Here is a 16,457-nt window from a genome sequence, read left to right on the forward strand (position 1 = left end):
TATATATATATGTATGTATATATATGTATGTATGTATGTATGCGCAAAACATTGTGCTGGCCAAAGACTTCAAATTTCTCTACCATTAACAAATTTCTACCACACAACATAGTAAATTAGCCAAAACTATTTCATTGATATTAGTTTTTTTATCATAAATGAAGGATTTTCAATAAATAGAGAAAGCATGAAATATCAATTATGAAAGATATCTTCTTATACGCCGCCAACAAATTTTTATCATCTGACACGAATCTCAATACATGACACAAGTCTCATAATAATTTTTTGAATAAAAAACATTCAGACTTCAATTAAGAGTCATTCAAAACATCGATTTCAGCAAAGTTATAGTCAAAACTGATTGACTCGATGAAATGGACTAAATGATATAAAAACTACTCTAATCTGAGTCAAATCAAACTTAGATCAAGTCATTAAGATTTTTCGGACACATTTTGAAAGTCAAACTAATATCGAATCTAGCAAGTTCATAGTCAAATCTAACGTCTCAACAAGACGAATCCAACAAGCCCAAGATTGTTCAATTCTGACATCATTAAGACACCCAAATATCCATTAAAATTTGTCTGATTAAAGGAAGCTCTCTAAATAGACCAATCAAACTAGTTTATATTCTTGAATTAATTGTATCCAAAGCACTATAAATAAACCCCTACCCCTCACATCAATGGGAGTTGAAGCATAAGGAGAGAGCCCGAGGCCCTGAGGAGTTGTAGCTCAGTAGCCAACAGACATCGATCTCCGCCGACTACTGTTGACCCCTGTCAACCACCATCCACCATCATCGACCCCCGCCGACCTCCATTGATCACCATCTATTGTCCTCGACTACCGTTTATCGTCGCCAACCACCACCAACCAGACTTCGTCAGTCAATGTTATAACTTGAAAAATCTAGTAACTTTTTCCAGTATGTGGGATAATAGCTCATTATTGTAGTTCATATGCTAATAACGACCTACGTGGTCATTAGCTCATGCAGCTTCCGACTTCGGCCCCTCGTGGCTTACAGACGTCATTCATACTTTCCTCTACGTCCTACGTGATCTACAATTAGTGTAGCTTCCGACTCCGATCCTTGCGGCTTACGGACGTCATCCATACTCGCCCCAACAACTTAGGTGGTCAGTAGCTCATGCGGCTCCCGAATCCGGCTCCCGTGACCTACAGACGTCATTCATACTCGCCTTTATGGTCCACATTTTTCACATCTCGTACAGCTCCCAACTTTGGCCCCCACGACTTATAGATGTCATTCATACTCGTCACTAAGGCTTATGTGGTCTGCAATTCTCACAACTGCTTACCACGGTTTCACTGGCAAATCAACGCTTATGATGTAATCATCTACAATACTCAAGACGTACTACTACATCCCTTACAACCTATTGTCACTAAGAACTGCAGTCAGATTATAGTTATATAACCTTGTAATTCAATCTTTCCTAATTTAGGAGAAAAATGAACATGTGTACTCATCATTCATAGTGGGTAATTTCAACTGGGCTAGGCCCCGTGGGTTTTCCCTTTTTCAAGGGTTTTCCATGTAAAAAAATCGAAGTGTCTCATCATGCTTTCTTCTCACCTTTTATCAGTGTGTGCTAAATTTAATGCAACGCTAAGACGATAATCCACTACTCTACCGCCGCGAATTTTCGAGCATGCATCGTCTTCCATTATAAATTAAATGATATTTGATATGTCAAGATTGTCATCAAGAAATGATTGATGAAAATTTTAGTCTTTCTTGTTATATAAGGGGTGATCATTAACTCAAATAACGTCAGCGTCAACCATATTAGCAATGATTGAAATTATTAGCTGATTCATGTGAAACTATAAAGGTTTTTTTTTAATAAAATTGAGAAACAATAAATAAGTAAACTTATTGTAAAATAAAATAAATTTATTTATCTCAATAACATCTTCTGCTATACTTTTCCTCATATCTATGTAGTCTTTAAATATGTTTTCATTTGTTTTATCCATTTACGACGTTTTTTGGTTTCATGAATAAATGCGGTCGTGGGATTTGCCCCGCGACCCGCATTCACGTGCATATCTTTTACGCTGCTACTCTCGACCTACCTTTCTCCTCTGTCTTATCGCACTACTCCTCTCCCCCGTCTCTTCATGTAAGTTTCTTTCCTCATTCCACCGATCTCTCGTAATTGAGATTTATATGTATTTCTCTCGTAATTGAGATCTCTCGTAAGGTTAAGCTATGATTAAGGTTTGTTTTACCTAAAGATTAGGGTTGGATTAGGGTTAATTATCCTAAGATTTAGGTTAACTAATCACTTTGGTTTAAGGTTAACTAACCTAAAGCTTAGGTTAACTAATCTTATTGGTTTAGTGTTAACTAACTTGAGGCTTAGGTTAACTGCTCCTATTGGCTTAGGTTAACTAATCATATTTGTTTAAGGTTAACTAGCCTGAGGTTTATGTTAACTAATTCTATTGGTTTAGGGTTAACTAACATAAGATTTAAGTTAAATAATCCTATTGGTTTATAGTTAACTAACCTAGGGTTTAGGTTAACTAATCTTATTTGTTTAGAGCTAACTAATCCTATCGGTTTAGAGTTAACTAACATAGGGCTTAGGTTAACTAATTCTATCGGTTTAGGGTTAACTAACCTAGGGCTTAGGTTTCGGGTTAACTAACCTAGGGCTTAGGTTTAGGGTTAACTAATCTTATCGTTTAGGGTTACCTAACCCAGGGCTTAGGTTAACTAATCATATTGGTTTAGGGTTAACTAACCTAGGGATAGGTTAACTAATCATATCGGTTTAGGGTTAACTAACCTCTATTGGTTTAGGGTTAACTAACATAGGGTTTATGTTAACTAATCCTATCAATTTAGGGTTAACTAATCTATGGTTTAGGTTAACTCATCATAACTGTTTAGGGTTAACTAACATAGAGTTTATTTTAAATAATCATATATGTTTAGGGTTAACTAACCTAAGGCTTAGGTTAACTAATCCTATGGATTATGGTTAACTAACCTAAGTTTAGGCTAGCTAATCCTTTTAGTTTAGGGTTAACTAACCTAAAGTTTAGGTTAACTAATCCTATTGGTTTAAGTTGGCTAATCATATAAAACTAAGTGACCTTATTTAGATAACATGTTTAAGTGGCCAACAAGAAGACATATAAGATTTGTAAGCATGTAGGCTAACAATCATACGGATTAATAACATAAGCATGTAATAAGAAGTCAAATCGGTGATCATATGTAAATGTCCAAGAGCAAGACAACTTTCACATAAACATAGAAGTTCAAGTGGTAAACGTGTAGATACATAAAATATAAGCTACTGTACATGTAATCATGAAAGTTTAAATGTTATGCATATAAGCACATGCAATCACATTAGGAGCAAGGTAGCATACATGTAAACATGGAATCTTTTTTTGTTAAAGAAATGCAAGTAAACATAAAAGCTTACATGGTAGATGGGTAAATCCAAAAGAGTCTTGCAGCATGTATGAAAATATGAAAGTTTAAATGACATGCATGTAAGTCCAAAGGAATTGGTGGCATAACTGTAAATTTTTAGAAGAATAATAAAAAAAATAAGGTGATAGATGCATAAACATGGAAAACAAATTTAGGATGGTACACATGTAAATTCTTTTTTTTAAAAAAAAATTTAATTATGTAAATACAAAAGAATTGAGTGGCATGCAAAAAAATTTAATTATGTAAATACAAAAGAATTGAGTGGCATGCATGTAAACGTTCCCCATTTTTTTTGAACTGTAAGGGTGGTACGCATGTAAATTCCTTTTTTTTAATGAAATATACATACATAAATGGCATACATAAAATTATCAAAGTTTAGATTTTTAATGTGGAACTATGTAAGAATCAAATGGTATAAAATTTGGGTGGCATGCATGTAAATCTCTCCCTCTCATGCAAATACATAAAAAGTATCTGGTATGCATGTAAATTTTCCTCTTTTTTTTAGGTATATACGTGAATAAGAAAGAACAAAAAAGGTGTGGGGGAGGGGGGGTGTTATGAAATATATACCATAACAGTTAATGTGATATATATATAAATCAAACAGGAGAACGATCGACGAAGTGAAAAATAGCACGAGAAAAATTACACCAGAAAAGAACACACAGATAAACGTGGTTCGACAAATTGCCTACGTCCACGAAGTTGTAGAATATTTTACTACTTGAGGAAATTTACACCAGTCGATCAGCTCGACTTACAAGAGGAATCTCTCACTCTTCGTTGCTCTCTCTGTTCTTCTCACTCTACACCGAGATACACCGAAGAAGACAAACTTACAAGAGAAATAAACTCAATTTCTCTTCTGCCACAAGCCACCAAGAAGAAGCCTAGGGAGAACAATCTTCTTCTTCTTCTTCCTTCTTCTTTCTTTTGCAGCAAGAAACTGATCCTCCTTGCACTTCTTCTCTTCACTGTCCCGTGGAAGCCCGAAGAACTCTTCCTCTATCCCGAGGAAACCTAAGGAAGAAAATCGTGACTTCTTGTGACTTACAGATATGAAGGAGAGCCTCTCCTTTTATCACGAAGAGAAGGAAGCGAAGGGATGCTTCGCTTCCCGAAATAGATGAGGTGGGAGCGGTTTCTGGCGAAGGGATGCTTCTCTTCACGAAATAGAGGAGGCGGGAATGGTTTCTGGCGAAGGGATGCTTCTCTTCGCAAAAAAGAAAGGAGGGAGTGGTTATTTGTGAAGAGGTGTGACCCTTCGAGATCGGAAGCGTCAAAAACAGAAGGAGAGACGGGAGCGGGAGTTCGCGGGTTGGGTGGACCGGACTCCACGCCAACGCTAGCAATCTCCCACTTAGAGATCAATACATCTGCTACAACGTCTCCTTCCTCGAACTGAATCCTCCACTGATAGTGTCGTCCTTTACTTCAAACATGAATCCTCCACCATGAATCCTCTAACTTGAATTCTCTACCTTGAATCCTCCACCACTGCAACTCAAAGCCTCTGTCTTCACTTCAGAAGCACTTCACTCTGTCTTCACTTCAGAAGACCAACTGAAGCTGTGTTCAACTTCAGTTTCTCAATAGTAACACCCTCAGTCAACATATCAGCAGGCTTCAAATAGCTTTGCACCTCCAAGCTATTTCCTGGGTCACTCTTGTTTCTTCTTACAACTCCCACTGCATAGGCAACATCATGTCTTTGCTGAAAGCCTTTTTAAACAAGTTTAGCCTTGTACATTTTACTGACATCACGCTCAGTCTTCACCCGGTACACCCATTTGTTGTGCAATGCCTTCTTCCCTGGTGGAAGTTATGCCAGCTCCCACTTGCTCAAATTTTTATCTTACAAGATTTTTGCATAGCTCTGTGGTTCTGTAGCATCTGTCAGTGGAACAATAGGAATGAGTGCCCAAGACCCACTCTCTTCTTCACTTCCATCACTGCCTTCTTCACTTCCATCACTGCCACTGCCATGCACTGTGGCCTTTGGTAGATTTTCTACCACATTCAAAGCCCCTGAATCCAACATCAAGTCCTCAACAGAACTATGAACTGCCAACAATATCCTCAAGCTTCTTCTCACTTCCGTAATTTTTTTCTTTCTTTATTTTCTTTTTCTATCATTCTTCATCTTCTTAGGATTCCTACAGTTCTTCTTTATGTGGCCAATATTGCCACAATTCTAACAGGTTGGTTGCTTACTAAACTTTAATTTTGATCTCCCTATACTTGAGTAGCCCTATCCTTAAGTTCCTGTCATGTCATCTCCCTCTGAAATCAACATTCAGTGTCAAACTCGAACCTGAGACCTCGCCAGAATCTTTCCTGTGAACTTCCTCAGCGAAAAATAAATCACGAATATTATCATATTTCAGTTTACACAGATTTACGTGGTTCGGCAAATTGCCTGCGTCCACGGAGTTGCAGAGGATTTTACTACTTGAGAAAATTTACACCAGCCGATCAGCTCGACTTACAAGAGGAATCTCTCACTCTTCGTTGTTCTCTCTCTTCTTCTCTCTTTGTTCTTCTCTTTCTACACCGAGATACACCGAAGAAAACTCTACACCGAGATACACCGAAGAAGACAAAACTTACAAGAGAAATAAACCCAGTTTCTCCTGCCACAAGCCACCAAGAAGAAGCCTAAGGGAAGAAGCGCCACCAAGAAGAAGCCTAAGGAGAACAATCTTCTTCTTCTTCTTCCTTCTTCTTTCTTCTGCCGCAAGAAACTAATCCTCCTTGTACTTCTTCTCTTCTACTGTCACGTGGAAAACCGAAGAACTCTTCCTCTATCTCGAGGAAACCTAAGAAGAAAATCGTGACTTCTTGTTCCAACCAGATATGAAGGAGAGCCTCTCCTTTTATCACGAAGAGAAGGGAGCGAAGGGATGCTTCTCTTCGCGAAATAGAGGAGGCGGGAATGGTTTCTGGCGAAGGGATGCTTCTCTTCGCGAAATAGAGGAGGCGGGAACGGTTTCTGGCAAAGGGATGCTTCTCTTCGCAAAAAAGAAAGGAGGGAGTGGTTATTTGTGAAGAGGTGTGACCCTTCGCGATCGAAAGCGTCATTGCGCGAAAACAGAAGGAGAGGCGGGAGCGGGAGTTCGCGGGTTGGGTGGACCGAACTCCACGCCAACGCTAGCAGGGGGCGCGTAGCTGACAGAGGCGGGAAGCTCGTCAGAGGGGGTTCGCCGGAGTAGGTTTGCCGGTGGAAGAAGAAGAAGGGAGAGGAGGAAGGAGGTTGCCTTGGTTTGGGAGGTTTGGAGAAGGAGGATGGTTGCTTGTGATTGGGAATGAGGTAGCAACGGGGGAGGGAGAAGTAAGGAAATGGGAGAGTGAAGTGGGGATCAAGTGAGTCTCTCCTCTTTTTTTTTTTTGCAGAGGAGAAGCTCACCTTTGTTATATGGGAGAGGGAGAGAGAGGTTATTTTATATATATTTTTTTATTCTACAGCTAGCCAGTCGAGAGAGAGTCGTGGGAGAGAGAGAGAGAGAGGAATGGGTGGGAGGCATGCGTGATAACTGATTGGATATGATTGAATTTTAAATGTTTTTTTGATAGGTGCGTGCATGAGAGAGAGAGAGAGAGAGGGAGCGAGAGAGGGTGAGAGAGGGAGTGAGAGAGGGCGTGTGAAAGCGAAGCATGCGTATGGTAGGATTTAGGATAGTTTATTTTATATAGATATTTTTTATTTTGATAGGTGCATGCGTGAGAGAGAGAGGGAGAGAGACAAAGGGTGTGTGAGAGGGAGGCATTTATATAAGATCAAATATGATAGTTTAATAAGATTATTTTATTTTATTTATATAAAAGAATAATAATAATAATAATATTATTATTATTATTATCTTCTCCGCATTTTTCACTTAGACATGGTCTCACAGTGAAATGAACGTCTCTCATAGGTAAAATCGACGTTTTGGAGGCGATTGCACAGTCTGTTTCGTCGTCCAGGGTCGTTCAGATCTTTTCGTTGATCGAGCACAAAAATGCGTCAAATTTAATCTGCGTTGAATTTTTGGTTCACGATCGATCATTTTAGAAATTGATCATGAGAAATTAAATTGATTTGGATTCATTTGAAATTGGATATAGATATGTTGAATTTGAAATTGAGGTATTTGATTGATCATGAAGCTCAATTTGACGATTTTGGTCAAAGTGAATTTGATCAAATTTGACTCAATGGATGGTCAAGAATTGATTTTAGGGGTGTTTGAAATGATTTTGGATGATTTAAAAATTTTTGGGTCATGAGTGACATTTTGATAATTTTAACAAATTTCGGTCAAATAGTTAAGAGATTGATTTAAAGGCTCGAGGTAGTTCAGGAAGAAATTTGGAGTCAAATGACAATATCCGGGGTCATTTTCGATCAATGTGGAAGGTTTTATGATCCCCGAAGTATTTTTTAAGCATTCGTTATTTTGGTGTCAAGGTACCAAAAAGTTGTCCGAAAGTTTGACAATATTACAGTCAAAATTCTCAGTAAGACATGAGGAATGAATTGGTGTGATTTTTAGGACTTATCGGTGATTTTGGAAGATTTTGGAAATTTTGATATTTTGGGGGTCCAGGGGTATTTTGGTAATTTTTTGAGAAAATTGAGAATTTTTACAATTTTTAGGTTTCAAATGGTCTAAATGATAATATCAAAAGGTTTGAAGTAAGTTTTGTGATTCAATGACAGTTTTGGAGAATTTTGAATGAATTAAAATATTCAAGTGAGGTATTTTCGGGAAAACTGAGTTTAAATAATTTTGTTCAGCCCAATGAGTGTAATGATTGCAACATTGTGATATGAAAAATGCAATGTTCATGATGATCATGATGGTTATAAATGACGATAGGTGCATGGGTGAGAGAGAGAGGGAGAGAGAGAGAGGGAGAGAGAGAGAGGGTGTGTGTGAGGGGGAGGCATTCGTGTAAGATCAAATATGATAGTTTAATAGGATTTATTTTATTTTATTTATATAAAAATAATAATAATATAATTATTATTATTATCTTCCCCGTATTTTTCACCCGGACATGGTCTCGCAGTGAAATGAACGTCTCTCATAGTTAAAATCGACGTTCTGGACGCGATTGCGCAATCTATTTCGTCATTTAGGGTCGTTCAGACCACTTTTTGTTGATCGAGCACTAAAATGCGTCAAATTTAATTTACGTTAAATTTTTGGTTTGCGATCAATCGTTTTGGAAATTGATCATGGACAATTAAATTGAATTGAATTCATTTGAAATTGGATCTAGATATGTTGAATTTAAAATTGAGGTATTTGATTGGTCATGAAGCTCAATTTGGCGATTTTGGTCAAAGTGAGTGAATTTGGTAAAAAATTTGACTCAATGAATGATCAAGAATTGATTTAGGGGTGTTTGAAATGATTTTGGATGATTTGAAAATTTTTGGGTCATGAGGGGCATTTTGGTAATTTTGACAAATTTCAGACAAAATAGTTAAAAGGTTGATTTAAAGGCTCGAGGTAGTTTATGAAGAAATTTGGAGTCAAACGACAATATACGGGGTCATTTTCGACCAATGTGGAAGGTTTTTTGATCCTCAAAGTATTTTTTAAGCATTCGTTATTTTGGTGTCAATGTGTCAAACAGTTGTTTGAAAGTATGACAACATTACAGTCAAAATCTCAGGAAGACATAAGGAATGACTTTGTGTGATTTTTATGACTTATCGGTGACTTTGGGAGATTTTGGAAATTTTGATATTTTGGGGGTCCAGGGGTATTTTGGTATTTTTTTTTTAGAAAATTAGGTATTTTTGCAATTTTTGGGTTTCAAATAGTCTAAATGATAGTATCAAATGATTTGAAGCGAGTTTTGTGATTCAATGACAGTTTTGAGAAATTTTGAATGAATTAAAATATTAAAGTGAGGTATTTTCGGGGAAACTGGGTTCAAATAATTTTGGTCAGCCTCAAATTTTGGTCATAATTTTGGTCAGCCTCATGAGTGTAATGATTGCAATATTGTGATATGAAAATGCAATGTTTATGATGATCATGATGATTGAATGATGATGCAATGTACTGAAGTCCAAAAAGGTGTAGAATAATGCAAGGTTTTCTTTTGGTCCATAGGTCCTATAGGAATTCTTATCAGGGTTTTCTTATGTAATCTCTAATATTTGTATTAAAGATTATTCATCACATATAGAAGCAACATAGAAAACAGAGATTTGTTGAAATGTCTAAGGAGAAAGTGTGTACCATTTTTAAGATGCTAAAATAGTCATTAGGAAAGTTCTAAGGCTGGATCCTAGTTACTAAAGGAAAGACTCAAAACACTCACCCAAAAGTGAGGTCAACGGGGCAGACTGATCCTTTATCCACAATCAGCTGCAAATCAGTTGTTTTCCAATAACATGAACCAATCAACCAACCAAATTATTCAGATCAACATCTTATTTAAATCATCTACTTATCAACAGATTGTCAATAAGTTGCAGCTGCCCCAAACAGACCCTAAATTAATTATGATTTACTATCCTAATATAATAGTTAATAAAAAATATCATTTCATAATTTAATTTAGTTTACCCTCTGCCTGCTTTAACTAAGCGAACCGCTCGGTTGAGCTCTCTAGCCAGAGAAAATATTCCGTCTGGACACCGCATGTCCGCACGACCAATCACCCGCAGTCACATTGTCATACACGTCAGCGGTGGGTGATTGCAACAAACCTTTACATCCTTTCTAAGCTCTCGACCTAGCTTCTGGTTGCAACACTACTTCTATACAATGATGGGAGAAAATATAACATGTGCATGTTCTCAGAATATAACAAGTGTTGAGAAATTAGCACGAATAAAAACAGGAATCAACACAAATCCAAAAGAACACACAAATTTAACGAGGTTCGACAAAGATGTCTACGTCCTCGGGAGCAGAGCAGTGAATTTCATTATTTTAGAAGAGTCCAGTATAAACCCATAGGGTTACACATCATAAAATTACAAATACGCCATCGCTCCCCCAACCCACTTATCTCAAATATACACACCTCTTCTCTCTAAGAGACACATCTCTTCACTCCAAGAGACACATTTATTCACTCCAAGAGACTCCAAATTATGGTATATGAGTCTTATTTAACAAATCTTCACGTTGGCGAATATCCAGCCCCTTAGGAGTAACAAATCTCCACCTTGGGGAATATCCAGCCCCTTAGGAGAAATACATATACCTGACAAATCTCCACATTGACGAATATCCAACACTTGCATATACCTGACAAATGTCCACCTTGGCAAATATCCAGCCTCTTAGGAGAAATACATATACCTGAGAAATCTCCAACTTGGCAAATATCCTGCCCCTTAGGAGAAATAAATCATGGAGTTTCTTCCACTCCCCTTAGGAGAAATAAATCATTGAGTTTCTTACACCAAAGTGGGTTGGACAACCATGTTGTCTAACAATTGCAAAGATTTAACAAATTCAAGCAATGCAATAACTTATTAATATTATCTGGTTTGGTCAACATATATGCTGCAATTTCATCATATGATTCAACAAAGTGAACTCCACCTACAAATATACTCCCCAACAATTTATAGATATTACCCGCAGGATCTTTCCTTTCATTACATCAATGCACCTTTAACAATTCTGATGTTTTATCTATTCTCATCTGCCTTAGGAATAAAATCATTTCTGTGTAAAGTGCCCAAGGAAATTAAATTCTTCTTCAAATCTGGAATATGTCTTACATCACATAATGTTCTGACAGTGTCATCATGCATTTTAATTCTGACTTTGCCAATACCAACAATATTGTAACATTTATCATCACCCAAATAGACTGAACCATAATCAGATAACTTGTATGAAGTAAACCATTCCCTATTAGGTGTTATGTGATAAGAGCATCCTAAATCAAGAATCTATGCATCCTTCAACTGAGTTGTTGTAACTGAAAGTGCATCACCATCGTAATCTGTAATGTCACTCTGTACCATATTCATGGACTTGGAAGGTACATCATGTTTTTCATCAAACTGCTTCTTGAGCTTTGGACAATCTCTCTTCATATGTCCCGACTCCTTGCACTTGTAGCAATGAATCGTCTTTGTGTTTTTAGGCTTTGACCTGAAAAATCGCATTCAAGAACTCTCCCTCTCCTCCTTCCTTCCACAATCTTTATTACCCTTAACATATAAACAATTACCATGAGAGTTTTCCCCCGCATTCTACTTCAGCTGGTTGTGAGCTAACAATACTGTAGTTATCTCATCAATTTTGGTTGTTCCTTTCCCATATGTAAGAGTAGTCACCAGATGTCCATAGAAGGAAGACAATGAACACAACAGAATCATTGTTCGGTCTTCATCCTTAATACTCACATCAAGCCGTGTCATCTCTGTGATTATTTGATTGAAGACATTCAAATGTTGCGCCAGATCAGTGTCTTCCTGCATCTTCAGCCCATGCAGTCTTTGTTTTAGATACAATTTATTTGTTAGAGATTTGGACATAAACTGAGATTCTAATTTCTTCCATACTTCTCATTGAGATTTCAGATTCATAAAATGATACATAATCTCATATGCCAGACATAAACGTATGGTACATGCCTCTTGTAGTTGCAATTCTTTTAAATCTTCATCTTTCATATTATTAGGTTTTATAGCTCGCAAAGCCTTCAAAATTCCTTATTGTGACAACAAATCTTTCACTATTATTTGTCACAATCCAAAGTTCACGGTTCCATCGAATTTCACTATCTCGAATTCTGCACCATACATTCCTATTTGAAATTAATCCCGCAGCGAACATTTCCTGCCTCTGCCTTGTGTCGAAAACAAAAACACACCGCAAATAAATTCAAAGAAACATGAAATTTTCTCTGTCAATTGCAACAATTTTTCCCAATTCTCCCGTGATTCACGAATCAGATTTTTTGCCCGAAGCCATTTTCCTGTTCACGTCAACACCTCGGTTAAACTATTGTCTCGCAAGCCGAAACCTTCGCCTGTTGGCAAAACAAATCGTGCCTGCTCACGAAATACCTCGGCGAAACCACTATTCAAGAATAGTCGCGCTTGCTCGCTTCGCCTGAACTCCACTTGTCGCAAGCTCTCCTGCGACGAACTTGCGAACTCCACGAAACCGCTGGCTGAACTCCTTTGTTCGCAAAACGATGCTCCTGTTCACGGTAACTGCACGCAAACTCATATTCTTTGCGAAACTGGTGAACCACTCGACTGCCTCTTCTCCTGTCGCTAGAGCCCTCTTGCGCTAAGTGGAAGAAGACCTCTCGCGCAAACTTCTTGCCGCGAACCTTAGGTCGCGCGAATCCGCTTGCTGAAGTCGTGCAAAGCCTCCTGTCGCACTCGCAGATCCTGATCGCGAACCTCCGAATCTCCTTTCCTGAATTCGCCTGTGTCGCCGAGCTCCTGCGAACCTCCTGAAAGCCGTGTATCCGAACTGAAGCCTCCGTTGAAGCCAAACTCTGAACTCCTATCGTGTGCTGCGAACCAAATTTCAGCGAAGCCCTTCCCCAGTTCGTCAACTCCCCTGCGCCGAACGCCTTGCGACCTTGCTGAAAACCGCGAACTCCTCCAAACTGTAAACACAGCGATTCCTCTGTCGCGATCAAATCTGCACGAACTTGAACTCCTACCGCGACAGTGATGCCCACGATTCACCTTTGTCTATCTCGCCGACGTTTGTCTTCATTCCACCGAATCGATCCTGTCAAACACTTTGCGAAACTACCCCACCGCTCGCGATCCCTAGAAACTACCACAAATTGCAACCGTCTCCTCCAGCTCGCGAGCTTTGTCGAACTCCTCATTTCTGCGCCAAAATCTTTATTAACCTCACTCTTATACCAATTGTTGAGAAATTAGGGCAAAGAAAAATAGTAATCGACACAAATCCGAAAGAATACAGAGATTTAACGAGATTCGACAAAGATACTTACGTCCTTGGGAGCAGAGCGATGACTTTCACTATTTCAGAGGAGTCCAATACATACCCATAGGGTTAAAAATCATAAATATAAATAAAATTAACAGATAAAATTACTAACACACCCTCACTTTCTTAACCCTCTTATCTCCAAGATACACATCTCTTCACTCAAAGAGACTCTAAATTTTGATATATGAGCCACACCTAACAACAAGTGACCCCACACGTGCAGCCTATCAAAGCTAATTTTTAAGTTGTAAAAATTAACGAATCGATAAAACATGAAGAATATGCACAAAACTTTCTACTAAATAAAAATAAAAATTTGTATTTTAAATTTTTATAATAAACGATGAATAATGAATGTAACCTGCTCATAATCTGCCGACCCGTTACCCTGCGATGAAATGCTGAGTAATCGCATCCATCGCTCCCTCCTCCACTCCATCACCGGCTCTCGCCATCTCCGGCGACCCGCATTGGAATGGATAGAACCCTACATGGACATCTCAGACCTCGCCCACCACTCCCACGGCGACCCCCAGCCCTCCCCATGGCTCCTCCGCATCCTCTCTCTCCTCGTCTCTTCCCCCACCCCTGATTCTGACCTCCGCTCCTTCAGCCGGTCTTTCCTCATCCGCTTCTCCCCTCGCTTCGTCGCTGCTGTCCTCCGCCACCCGTCCCTCCACTCTCACCCCGCTGCTGCCGTCGCCCTATTTCACTTCGCCACCGCTCAGCCCTCCTTTGTCCACTCCCTCGACTCCTACATCTCCCTCCTCCACCTCCTATCTTCCTCACCATCATCCTCCTCCGCCGAAGCGCGAATAATCGTAGCGGAGCTCTTGGAACGGGACGACCTCATTCTCACCCCCACTGCTGCGGGCTCACTTCTTCGATGCCTCGGATCTCTCGGCCTAGTCGAGGAGCTTCTGTGGACATGGCGTCGGATGAAGGAGTGCGGGGTGGAGCCGTCCCTGACGAGTTACAATTGCTTGATGGACGGTCTCGTGAATTCGGGTTTTGTTGATTCTGCGGAGAAGGTATTGGAGGTTATGGAGAGTGGCAACGCCGGTAATGGAGTCCGACCTGATGTTGTCTCCTACAATACAATGATTAAAGGCTATCTGAAGATCGGGACAAATGATAGGGCAGTGGCAAGGTTCCGGGCGATGGCGGCGAATGGTGTGGATCCAGATAAGGTAACTTATATGATTTTAATCCAGTGCCATTATGCTGGTGGCGAGTATTATGATTGCTTGGCTCTGTATCATGAGATGGAGGAGAAGGGACTGGAGGTCCCTCCGCATGCTTATAGTTTGGTGATATCGGGGCTCTGCAAGGATAGGAGGCCTTTCGATGCCCGGATGGTGTTTGATAAAATGTCTGAGAATGGTTGCCGGGCAAACGTGGCTATATATACGACACTGATTGATTCTTTTGCGAAGATTGGGGATGAGGAACAGGCTATGAGACTCTTACAGAAGATGAAAGATGATGGATTTAAGCCTGATGAAATCACTTATGGCGCACTCATCAATTGCTTGTCAAAAACAGGGAAAATGGACAAGGCAATGGAGTGGTTTGAGTTCTGCAACACAAATGGAATTATGGTGAATGCCATGTTTTATTCTTGCCTCATTGATGGATTTGGGAAGTTAGGTATGGTGGATAAGGCTGAGAGCCTCTTCATTGAGATGGGAACGAAGGGTTTCGTGCCAGATTCATACTGCTACAATGCACTCATTGATTCATTCGCCAAGGCCGGGAGGATGGATGATGCACGCTCCATGTTTGAGAGGATGGAAAGGGAGGGTTGTGACCAAACAATTTACACTTACACTATAATGATTGATGGGCTGTTTAAGAAGCACAGGAATGAGGAGGCATTGAAGTTGTGGTGTAGAATGATTGATAAGGGTGTAACTCCAACCCCTGCATCATTTCGTGTGCTTTCCACTGGGCTCTGTCTTTCAGGGAAGTTTGACAGGGCTATGAAGATCCTGGACGAGCTTGCTCCCATGGGCGTTGTTCCTGAAACTGCTCATGAGGACATGATTAAGGTGCTTTGCAAGGCTGGGAGGATGGAGCATGCTTGTAAACTAGCTGATGAGATTGTTGATAAAGGTCGTGAGGTCCCTGCAAAGGTTCGAACTATTATGATAAATGCAATTAGGAAGGCCGGGGATGCAGAATTGGCTATCAAGCTGGTGCATAGTAAGATTGGTATAGGTTATGATAGAGTGGGGAGCATCAAAAGGAGAGTAAAGTTTGTTACTTTGTTGAACCTTTAGAAGCTGAGAAAGATCAGTTTTACATGGTTTGTCTTGGCAAGGGTGTGGGAGAGAGACATATCTATTGCATCTATGGACTAAGTAATTGGTATGGGAGCTATCAAATATAATTTTCTTGTCCATTTCTTGGTGTAGCTAAATCTGGAACATGGAAGTCTAAAGTGCTACTGAGAATTATTAGGACAAAGTATTAATTTTATATTAAATAAATGTCCAAGGATTAGCAAAACATGTAGATGTTTCTGGCGCGTGACAAAAATATGAATGTTCCTAGTATATTTGAAGAGACTACAAGTCAACAAAAGTCGGCACAAGTCGGCAACTCAATGACTTTCATCAACTCACCTTAATTTAGTAAGACAGTGACTCGCCATAATTTGGTAGGGCGAATGCATTCTCATCACCTTGTCTCATGATCCTGTGACATAATCACTTGCACCAACAAACACAGTTTCGTAATTCAAGCAGCCTGAGATTTTCTCTTTTTGCAGCTATTTATGTAACCCTTCTTGGGTGTATCATCGCCAAAACTATAAATATGGGAGGCCATCGTCAAGGGGTGGCTCTCTATTCTAATTTTTAATCTACTGCTAAGTCATCTTCTCCATTTTCTCTTCTCTTGTAAGCTTTACCTGGGTGGTCTGAGAGCCACCACTGATATTTTCGAATTCTACAACATCCATCCAGTGGTCCTTCTGGGCTTTGTATGAATGCTCT

At 39.4% G+C, this 16,457-nt stretch overlaps 1 protein-coding gene across 1 annotated transcript; it reads left to right on the plus strand.

Annotated features, from left to right (window-relative positions):
- Positions 1-13,829: 13,829 nt before the first annotated feature.
- Positions 13,830-16,217, plus strand: LOC110019770 (pentatricopeptide repeat-containing protein At1g03560, mitochondrial). The gene has a single exon (XM_020717590.1). It carries the CDS (start codon positions 13,857-13,859, stop codon positions 15,738-15,740), a length of 1,884 nt encoding a protein of 627 aa, XP_020573249.1. The 5' UTR covers positions 13,830-13,856; the 3' UTR covers positions 15,741-16,217.
- Positions 16,218-16,457: the final 240 nt, after the last annotated feature.

Source organism: Phalaenopsis equestris, unplaced genomic scaffold, assembly GCF_001263595.1.
Source record: "Phalaenopsis equestris unplaced genomic scaffold, ASM126359v1 Scaffold000078, whole genome shotgun sequence".
Classification (NCBI taxonomy): Eukaryota; Viridiplantae; Streptophyta; class Magnoliopsida; order Asparagales; family Orchidaceae; genus Phalaenopsis; species Phalaenopsis equestris.